Source organism: Rosa rugosa, chromosome 5 (assembly GCF_958449725.1).
Source record: "Rosa rugosa chromosome 5, drRosRugo1.1, whole genome shotgun sequence".
Lineage (NCBI taxonomy): Eukaryota > Viridiplantae > Streptophyta > Magnoliopsida > Rosales > Rosaceae > Rosa > Rosa rugosa.
Window position 1 is genome coordinate 54,057,185 of NC_084824.1, and position 10,841 is coordinate 54,068,025.

Genomic DNA, 10,841 nt, shown 5'->3' on the forward strand with positions numbered 1-10,841 from the left:
CAATCCTCTTCTCTTCTTTTAGTAGTTTTTTTTTTTTAGTCTGATTTTCTTCTTTTATTAGGTGATATTGAAGTTTGAAGTTTCTTTATAGGTAATTTATAATTATATTGCTATACTGTATTTTTCTTCTGAATTTGATTTTATATTATCTTTTTTAAAATGCAAAATTATATATTAATCAAAGCACAAATTCCAGAATAATACAATATATTAGAAAATAGAACTTGCAATCTAGTAACTCAGGCAAATCCTATTCTAAGACTAGTCTCATTAGAAACTTATTGAAACTCGCTTTTAAGTGAGCCTAAGATCAATGTAACAGCTCTCCCCTCAAGGCAAAATCATTTTTTTCATACCTACACAGAGCTTAGCCTTGCTGACACCAACCATAAAAAAATCAGACAACTACCAACTCCTTCCCTAGGGTCAGAGATAGTAGCTTTACCACCTTTCAGAATTCTTGGCTTAGTCTTCCTCAGAGACTGTTTGTTAGGAGATTGTTTTGGTGCTACAGTAGCTGCAAGCTCCCTAGCAGAACGAACCTGATAACTTGCACCTCGAGGGCGCCCTGGTTTATGCTTGACAACAACAAGACCATCAAAACCTTGCTTAGCCACTAGGACCAAGCCCAGGTTTGTGGCATCAATAACCGGCTTCCTTACCACCAAACTACCCATCATCTCGCTTTCGTCGCTATCCTGATATAGCAGCAGCCTCCACTCTAGAAGAGACCTCGTCCAGTTGTCTAATTGTAACATGACAGCGCAGCCCCAAAAACGAGAAGTCACCTAGGCTAATAGAGGCTAGTATTGTGATCATAAGTGGTGGAACACTTGCTTGGAACACCATAGACGACGTCATGGTTCCATTGGCCAATATAAGGTTTGGGAACCCTTGATGTTGATTGTGTATCGACTGAATTGCCTTAAACACCGGATCATAAGGCTCTTCTACTGGCAAGCTCACATGTGATAAAGCCACAACTTGAACACCTCCCATAAGATTCTTGAACTTGAAAGACAAATGAAGCAGTGAAGCACCCACCCATCCTCCACTGTGAAGCTACGTTTGAAAAGGAAATACCTCCCAGCTGGATCAAGCAATGTGATCTAAAACGCAGGCGCAATCCCTAACTGAACCTAGAAGCATAAGGTTTGCAATGGCATCATGCTCGCCTCTTGCACACCGTCGAACTGAGGCAAGGTCCCCCTTCATTAATCCGGTTCCGATTAGATGGCACTGTTAAAGTAATCAGGAAGCGTGCACGCTCATGCTTCTTCGCAAGATGGGTACCATCCAATGACCATGCCCGTCGGAAGTGCTTCATGAACTTTCCTTCTTAGTTGTCACTTGTCAGTAGTTTAGCCAGTAAAAAAGCATGAATTACCGCAAAACCTTGTCCTTGAGAATTGAAGGTCCAAGATCAACAGGGCGTTGTCCATCAACCAGGTCCTTCCCTAAACCTTGCTGCCACAGCATCAATTGATGTCTTCGCGTTGATATTCATTGCAGAAGGGGGCTCTAGGAAACAATTAACCTCGGGTTTAGGGTATGCTTTACGTTGATTCATTGCAGTTTTGCATTACCACAACTGGTATAGTTATCAAGACAACATCAATACAAACTATAAATCGGTAGCCTGATATCCAATTATGTAAAACCATATGATATCCAACACAAAATCTGCTTTATTAAAATTTGTAGACCATTTATAGTTTATTCTGGTCTGCTTACAGTCTGGAATAATACAAGGATGACCAGGCCTCGCATGTCCCAGAACCAACTACCTACAAAAATCACAAATCTCAATTGGATTTACAGAAAATGAGCCTGCAATCCCCCTAAACCTAATCTCCCATACAGAAGACATGATACAACATAGCTGCCTAACCTAACAGAGCAACTACAATGCCAGAACCTCTGGCCAAATCAATAAATTTAATGCAGAAGTACATTTCTCAGACTACATAATCTGCAGTTCATAGATTAATACCTGATGCTCGACCTAGCATTTCTAACTTCTTGAACTTGTAAACTGGGTGCTGTGTTCTAACTTTTTGAACTTGTAAACTGGGTGCTGCGTTCGAGCAACAATTTGTAGAGGCTGTCAGCCGTTGGACGACTTTGTGGATTCTCCTCAGTACATTGGCAGAACAAGTCAACCAGAAATCTTAGTACATCTAAGTCAGCTTCTGTTTGCTCAAGCTCTTCAGCAGATTGAGCCATTGCAGCCTTCTCCAATGGCCGAAGCGCCTCCAAGTTATCTGTTAACTTGGGTCGTTTTCCCATCTACATATGACAAGCAATAAGCAGACTAGTTAGAAGTTAACAAAATAAGCGAATATTGACAGCACAAATAATTATACATTTGACATAAACCAATTAGCTAACCCTAGAAACACAAATGTATGTCCACACAAGGGCTCTACTGAGCCAACAAACTAAGGGAGCACTAGAATCAGGCCGCAATATCTTTTCAAAGTAACATATTCACACTTTCTCCAATCACTGACTGGATAACTCAAAACTTATTTTCACCAACTAGTCAGGTATACAAAGTTTATAAAGTCAAAACTGGTCCAACATGGACCCCTCAAAAATTCTACTCGCCAGCCAGAGAGAGAGGGAGAGAAATACCGATAGACAGTCATGAATCTCTAATTCAGATAATCCCAAGTAAGGAATCTGCAAAGTCAACATCTCCAAAAGAAGGCATCCAAACGACCAGATATCAACTTCCTGTAAACAGAAAGAAAAGAAACTTAGCACTTTGAAGAAGCAAAGCTTCACCAACTTAGGAAAGAAGAAAGCTACAACACAAGGTTGGAACCCTTAGGGACCATGTGGAACTTCATCAGCTGTTTAAGGATATTTTATAAAAGAAGACTGAATCTAGGTGTACAAGGTAATGTGCAGTATGCTTCCCATGCCAAATTCACAAGAACAGCGTAATGTACTTTTGATTGATACAAATAGTTTACTAGCACCTGGAGGGGAAACCAAGTATTTGCCACAAAATTTAGGCACAAACAATCTTGGCATATACTAGGCCATCAGCATATCAACAAGTCAAAGACAATCTTAAAATTTCAAATCAATGCTGTTGCAGAAGATTGTTATTTAAACATCAAGTTTTATTGTACCAATTAGCAGTGACAGGAGAATTGCTAAACTTGCTACATGTTTGACAACTCATCAATCTCACCAGACAGAGAACCTCATTCCGATAATAATGCATCTATCATAAAGCTAAGTAGCACTAGACTCTAACTGGATTCTTGAAAGTTGCAACAGAAACTAGTTCCATGTTCTAGCTTTGCGTAATAAACTATAAGACTTCCTCCAAGTTACCAAATACTTGTCTCACTTTTAGTCATAAAAGCTTTCAGTAAAATAGAATAACCTATTTCTTGATAACTTCAGCCTCCTAACTCAAATAAATGCTTCTTCAACAAACATCTATTGCTTTGTAATTAACCAAACTAAATCTCGTAGAATTACAGTAGTAAATGGACAGTTATAGGCACATGTGTCCATGATAGCATCATTTAACATTCTGTACACGGATAGTGCATCACTATACTGAGTGCAAAAAGTTACAGCAGGCACAATTATCTAAGAGATTCCCAGCAAACTGACCGCACAGAGAACTTACCAATCCATAAATATTTTGTTTATGCATTGCCCGCAGAACCTCTGGAGCCATCCAGCGAGGTGTTCCAACACAAACATCAGGAGGAGGTATCCCAACATGGGCAATACAGCATGTATGCAAGTACGAGCTAAGAGGCACTGCCCTATCAAAATCACAGAGCTTCACAACAGGTGTTCCATCAGCTGTCTTCCTATCGATATCAATCAAAATGTTTGCACTTTTTATGTCACGATGAATAATGTGTTTTGAGTGCAACTCCACCAGTGCACATGCAACATTCTTAGCGATGCTTAAAGCTAACTCCACAGGGACATGCTTCTCACCTGCTTTAGATAGCTTTTCTATGTAACCCTGTCATATGATGGAAACGAAAATCTTTAAAACATAACTAAAACAAGATGAAAATAAATACCAAGAAAATGGAATTTTTAACCAGCTAAACTAATTTTCACCTGTAAGGAACCCCCGTTTATATACTCCATGAAAATTACAGATTGCAATATACGGTGCCCAGAATTATCATCCATAGAAGGAGCCCACTTGGATGATATACTGTGTCCATACATCTCTACTATGCAGGGGTGTTGCAAAGCACCTAAAATTCTAACTTCACCCAAGCAGCTGTATTCAAAGTTCCTAATATCATCCACTGAGGTCCCATATACCTCCAGAGTACGCATCTGCAGCATCCCCCAGCAAAATGACGGGTTATAATTTACAGCAACAACGAAATAAAGGACAACGAAACATCATACAGAATCCTAACCAAGATAAAACGAAAACTTCATAAGCAACAACCTAAACAATGAAATTTTGTTCAAGCCTGATAAGAATCGTAAACATAGACTTTTAAGAATCACTTGGAAAAAAAAAAACTATGCAAGCAAGAGACTAAATTGAGAATCTGTGATCTATCATGAAACCTTCTAACAAGCCTAGGGGTCATTAAAGCCAGAAAATAATTATACAACTGCATAAGCCTGGTTAGATTTCAAAAGGCATACCTTTGCTGCTGCGTCAGCCGACCCATATTTACACCGAATGAGAGAACTACCGGATTCAGTTTGAGTTTCATCCGAAGAGGACAATGAAGGAAACAAACAAACATCAGCAGGGCTGCTTCCAGAGAAAGAAACCCTGGCCCGACTGAGAGGAATATACCTACCATCATAAAATATATTATACAACTCATACAAGTGAATATCTAGAAATAAATATAACTAAAGACACACACTGCTACTTTTGATCAGTAATAGAAACTTGAATCGAAAATGAAAACAACACCACACCACAGTTTAGAAGAAAGAAGAATGAACAAACTGGTTGCCTGTCTACGCATTACTGAAGTACAATTAATTAACATGAAACATATGATCCTAAGTGTCGTGCACAAAAGAAGATAAGATTCTAAGGACAGCTAAGTTGATGCTCAAACCAGCGCCCATTATCAATTGAACAGAGAAAAAGAGGGGGGAGGGAAGGTAGGTAATAGAAACTTGAAATTCGGAAAAGAAAAAACATAAGATTCTGAAGACAGCCAAGAGAGGCAAGGGTTAATGTGTAATAAAAACTTCAAAATTTTTTTTTTTTTAAAATGAAGAAGACGCCAAAGAAAAAAGTCAAAAAACACACCTAGACATGTACAGGTTCAGAATACAGTAAACAGAGCAAAAACCTGGGCGTTTCTACTTATTATAACCAAACCACAATTGATCAACAACCAACGGAGTAATACAAAGTTTTGTGCTCAAAAGGAGATAAGATTCTGAATAAAGCCAAGTTGATAATCAGACCAGAAGTGACCTAGTCAATTTAACAGAAATAGAAAAAGAGATGAGAGAGACTCAGCATTACAAAGACAAATCAAATTCAGTAAGGAAGTAAAATATAGTGACACAAAACCTACATTTCATATTCAGCACTGAAGAAATTACCAAGAAATCATATATAAGTAAGCTGCTGACCTGCAATAATATTCAGGATCTGTCTCCTCTCTTACATCATGTGGACGACATGCATCAACAACCATGCGAATCCGTGAGTCATCTCTCTCAACCAAGTCACCTCCCTTAATCGAGTCACCTCTCTTAGTTGAGTCATTTTTCTTGACTGATATAATATTCCAAGCATGTGGCATGAAATCCAGGTATCCTCTGACAAGCTCACAAGGGATTGGAGGTTCCATCCGATCACATAGGTACTATGCCAACAAAGTAATACCAAACTAGATGTTTAGGCATACAACAGACATACTAATAAATAGATATTAAAGAATAAGTCAGTACAAGAATCACCTTCAGTAGCAATGCTCTATGCCTACAAACACCAAACTGCAATGTTCCTATAGGTACTACAACGGATTTTTGTCTGGCCTTGATAGAACGGAGAGATTTCTCACAGATATCAGAAAAGGCAATATCTTCAACAGTCTCCGGAGACTGTTTGGGGTTCAAACTAATAGATTCAGAGTTCCTAATTGAGCAGGTGCATACAAAAGGCTTCCTGGATATTGAACCACCACCAGCTCTTCGTCTCCTTTCAACAAGAGCCGCCCTATCAGTCCCTCCAAAATGATCTGATACAAATAGAGCAAGATATAATGCAATCTGTAGCTCATCATCCCGATCTCTATCTGTATTTAGACCATTTAACTGCTTCAATTGAGACACCATATCTCGGGCAGAGCACAAAATTCCATCCAACTCTTTATCCCTTAGCCTGAAGGCAAAATAAAAATTACAGCATTTAGAGTTGAGAGCCATTATGTTAAGCTAGCATTCCACCCAGGAACCAAAAGGGGTAACATGTATCTGCATCAACATAAAAACTTGCATAAAATAACCTGTCCACAAGAATAACTTCACGTGAGTCGAGATGGAAAATTTGCTCATAACTCTCTAGTGGCATGAAGGGCCTGTCACGTCCTGCATCATAAAAGCCATCTGGAAGATGGTCCTCAGCACTGCAAAATGACATATTACTATATTTGCAAGACATGTTTCTGCAAGATAGGCTTGAACTACAATCTCCACACTTCCAACGTTTGGGATCCTGAAGATTCCTATTATCAAGATCCCCATCTCGTGGCCTCTTGGACTTTGAACTGCATTTGGATTTTCCTGAATATGCCACGTCATCGTGCTCACCAGTAACCTCTTGATTGCAAGTTGACGATGCATCACTCTCGTAACAATCCTTTTTATCACCATTATCTACTAGAGTAGAGTTAACCCTAAGAGATGAGCAACTTCTTACAGAAAGCTCCTCCTTCTTCGAACACATGTCATGATGTGCAGCATGGGAGACGTTTACACCTTCATCTTCTCCAGAAAGTAAACTTTTATCATTATCATCATCCAAATTTATAATGTCCAGTGCACTTTCATGATATGATTCAAAAGTAGCATCTATATTGCCTGGTTTGCAGTCTTCATCCTCCTTCATGTGCAGCTTAGGAAGATCCAGACCTTTCGACTTCCTGCTGTTATTTAAGCGTTCTTGACGAGCTCTCCTCTGCAAGAACTGTCGCTTCCATCGGCCAGCTGATCTCCGAGTTGTGAAACACCTACTGTTAGATGAAGGCCCAACTATACTCGGTGAGCTATGATGAAAGCCTGTCACAAATAAAAGCAATATGAGAATGGTTCTAAATATACAAGACACATTACAACAGAGAGAGAGAGAGAGAGCCTTACCTGTGTGAAAACGATTTTCATCATTCTTCTGAATGGTGGTTTCATATACATCCATTTCAACTGAGGTACTGCTAAAATCGTCGTTGGACATATCTTTTCCATTACCTTCCAAATTGCAACATATCCATGAAGGTATTTGACAGTAGATGGGAAGCATGTTGTGCTGAACCATAAAAAAAGAACCATGAAAAACATGCTAAGTTCACATATCAAATACCAACTTAAAATATCAGCTAAGTAATAATAATTCTATAAGGAAGTCAATAAAATGCATAGAATATAAGACATCCAAGTTTCCTTACCTGACATCCCACATTTTTTCCCTAAATTTTCTCATTTTTCCCTTGCTAAAAATTAAAAAACAGTTTTGAAAACGTACAGCAACCCTCCACCACCCTACTACACCTAACAACCAGTAACCCACAACCAGCTAATTTCCCGCACAACCTAGCAACCTACCACTTGATTTCACCCAAAAGCCCAGCCAATTCACCATCTTTTATTCTCCATGAAAGGAAATTAGGTGAAAATGAAACAAACTAAGCTGTCTGTGTGTTAGAGAGAGAGAGAGAGAGAGAGCGAGAGACAGAGAGAGCTGCAACATGATTTGACAGATGTACGTAGAATGTAATGCAGAGATATTAACAGGAGTTGATCAAGTATGTGCTCACAAGTAAGTAACATAATAGCCTATATGTTGACCAGAGTACCAGACATTGCTTCTTTACTCCTTTATAAAGAGTTTAGGTGGCTGGGCACAACAGAGATAAAGTAATAACACCCGGAAGAGAGCAACAGATATGATTTTCAAGTAGTTGAGCAATCTCAATCCAAGGAATTAAAATCTGGAATAGAATTAATGTACTTTAAAAAGAGTATAAAACCTGAAAGGAATACTTGATTATAATGCTCCTAGTTCATGGTTCTTAGCAAGCACCTGAAGATTTAAATTCTGGAGGTTTCGCATCAAGCTAAGATCAAGGGACCCCAATGATGTCAACCTGTTGTGCGACAGGTCCAAGTTCTCCAACATTTTCAACGAGGACAAAGCCAAAGGTAGTTCTGATAATTTATTATTGGCAACTTTTAACGATACCAAGGCATTTAAATTACTAATTTCAGCTGGCAAACTCTTCATCTTATTGAATGAAAGATCTAGGTATTCCAACTTGCTTAAGCAGCCAATTTCAGGAGGAAGGTATCTGCAGGAAGTACACCACAAAATAAACCAAGTTAAGAAAGGTAACTTTTTCCCAACATAATAAACTGAGAAAAACAATGGTCACCATGTAATAGAGGCCTAATTGCCTGACATTCAAACATTGTTAATCTAAATTGATTGTTTTGTTCTATCAAAAAAAAAATGATTGTTTTGTATTATTTGAAACAAAAAATCCACAAACAGCTAACCACATAATAATCATGAAACACTACTTTCAGATCCCAAAAATCCAGACCACCAACACAACTCTGATGTGCATAACTGCATATAATACGACACTTTATGGGATTGAACCTCTCAAATGATCCCCAATCACCGTTGACATGTTTCAATTCAATTAATCATCAATGCAATAACTATTCTAAGATATACTGTCTTTGTAGTATATTGAATTGGCCAAGCAGCACCTACATTATAGCCCAGGATGTGCATCACTGTTTTAACTCCTCCATATTAAGGTCCCAATGCCTGATCCCATTACTTCCGATTCTCCTTTCTGTAACTACTGTTTATAATTAATGGCATGCAAAGATGGCATCTTCCTAAATTGATGTATAGTATCCACGTATAGCACCGTCATCAAAGGCAAAGATCATTAAGAAAATCCTAAATTGATATCCTTCCAAGAACTAAACCCACCTAAAGCAAGCACACTTTGAAGTCATCCTGCTCTTCGCTAAGCCTCCCTCTACGGCGCTTAGTTTTTTAAACACCACAACTCTATAAGTGGTCCTAGGACCATAAGCTCTACCAATTTAGAACCCACTTGTACACTAACTAATAAAATTGCAATCCAAATATCTACAACAACAAATGTAGCAGAAAATAAAACTTACCTTATAGAAAAGTAACAAACAGAGAGCTTGGTGAGACAGTTGAGCCTAGCAATCTCACTCAGTATCGGTATAGCCGAAGACCGAGAAGGCACTTTCGAAAGCTCCAGCTCCTTCAAGCCTTTAAATTTATGCAATGGCAGACCATCAAACGCCGGCGACGATAGCCGGAGCTGCAAGCATTCCAATCCCACCAAGTTCCCAAACTCCGACGAAGAGAACAAATTAATCTCATTCCCGAAAAACTTCAACGTCCTCAGCCGCTTCAGCCTCCCGACGGACTTGGGCAATAAATTATACACATTTTTGTACAAATACAAAGCCCCGACGCCGTCGCCGGAGTTCTCACCAATTGAAAAATCCAAGCTTTTGCCGGAGACATCGAGAACCGACGACTCGTCGTCTGCCGCGCAACTGTCATCGTCGTCCACTGCCGAATTGGAATCGGAGGTTTCGGGGTCTTTAGGGGTTTGCGGGTTTACGGGGGCGGTTTCTTCAGAATTGGGGACTTGCATTGGTGATTAGGGGCCGGAATTTGGGAAAAAGGAGCGGACTTTGGTCGGGATTGGGATCGGAGATCTGTCTAGGGTTTTGGGAGGAGAGGAGAGATGGGATAAATTAGCATTGGAGGGAAGAATGAAATCGAAAGAGGAGGACCAACCGCTCCTTTGTGAATAATAATGTCCCGGTTTAGAGAAACCCTAGAATTTAGCCCTTTCTACTGTATTTATACTTTTTTTTTTTGGAACTTTTCTACTGTATATGTATAGTTCTGTATTTCTCCCACGTATGTATGTATTAGCAGAATTTACTGTAATGTATTTAGATTGTTTATGTATTAGAAACTACTCGTCGTGTCTACTATTATGTATATTTCTGTATTTCTCCAACGTATTGTATATGTATAGCTTCTTTAATTATGAACTTTCTCTTCGACCATGAAAAAAAAAAAAAAAAAAAGTTGTTAGCTTGCTGGCTAGTCCTTTCGTAATCAAAATACATGGGAATGTACTCATTACTTGTGAGGGAAAATTCAATTTTTTGTTCTTGACTTACAAAAGTTACACTAATATATTATATATATCTTGGCGTGTAATTAGCTCAAGTTATAAGATTGCAGGTCATTCAGTACTAGGTATTTTGAAGGAGCCAAGTGAAGAGGCTCTTGAGTTTTATAAGGAGTTGGAGGAAGTCGAGGCCAGTAAGAAATTTTAATTAAGCTTCATAGTTCTTTTGATAATTTTTTTGTCAGTGGTTTATTATGTTAAATTATTAAGGTGAATCTTGTTTACTGTTTTATGCATTTTAGAAGTGGAGAAACTTCACTTGATAGATCAACAAAACCAATAATGAAATTTAATATCATACTATCCGTTTTAACTTTTCGTAAATTCAATAATTTTATGGTAAGATGATTTAAAGTCTGATTGATTTGC

General features: G+C 38.6%; 1 protein-coding gene across 1 annotated transcript; it reads right to left on the bottom strand.

The window, feature by feature from the left end:
- Positions 1–1,665: 1,665 nt before the first annotated feature.
- Positions 1,666–10,107, bottom strand: LOC133708478 (uncharacterized). Its single transcript, XM_062133949.1, has 11 exons — positions 9,409–10,107; positions 8,288–8,552; positions 7,351–7,513; positions 6,498–7,269; positions 5,950–6,373; positions 5,620–5,855; positions 4,660–4,816; positions 4,108–4,335; positions 3,656–4,006; positions 2,638–2,739; positions 1,666–2,289 (listed from the first exon to the last, which is right to left on the bottom strand). The coding sequence occupies exons 1-11, from the start codon at positions 9,918–9,920 to the stop codon at positions 2,050–2,052; spliced, it is 3,450 nt and encodes a 1,149-aa protein (XP_061989933.1). The 5' UTR covers positions 9,921–10,107; the 3' UTR covers positions 1,666–2,049.
- Between the last annotated feature and the right edge of the window lie 734 nt (positions 10,108–10,841).

Bases quoted from the DNA above. Each gene is read 5' to 3' on its own strand.
- LOC133708478 (XM_062133949.1), bottom strand. From the start codon at position 9,920: ATGCAAGTCCCCAATTCTGAAGAAACCGCCCCCGTAAACCCGCAAACC. The intron at 8,553-9,408 runs GTAAGTTTTATT...TACTTCCTGCAG, and splicing joins GTTTGTTACTTTTCTATAAG to ATACCTTCCTCCTGAAATTG. The intron at 2,290-2,637 runs GTATTTCTCTCC...TGTCATATGTAG, and splicing joins AGATTCATGACTGTCTATCG to ATGGGAAAACGACCCAAGTT.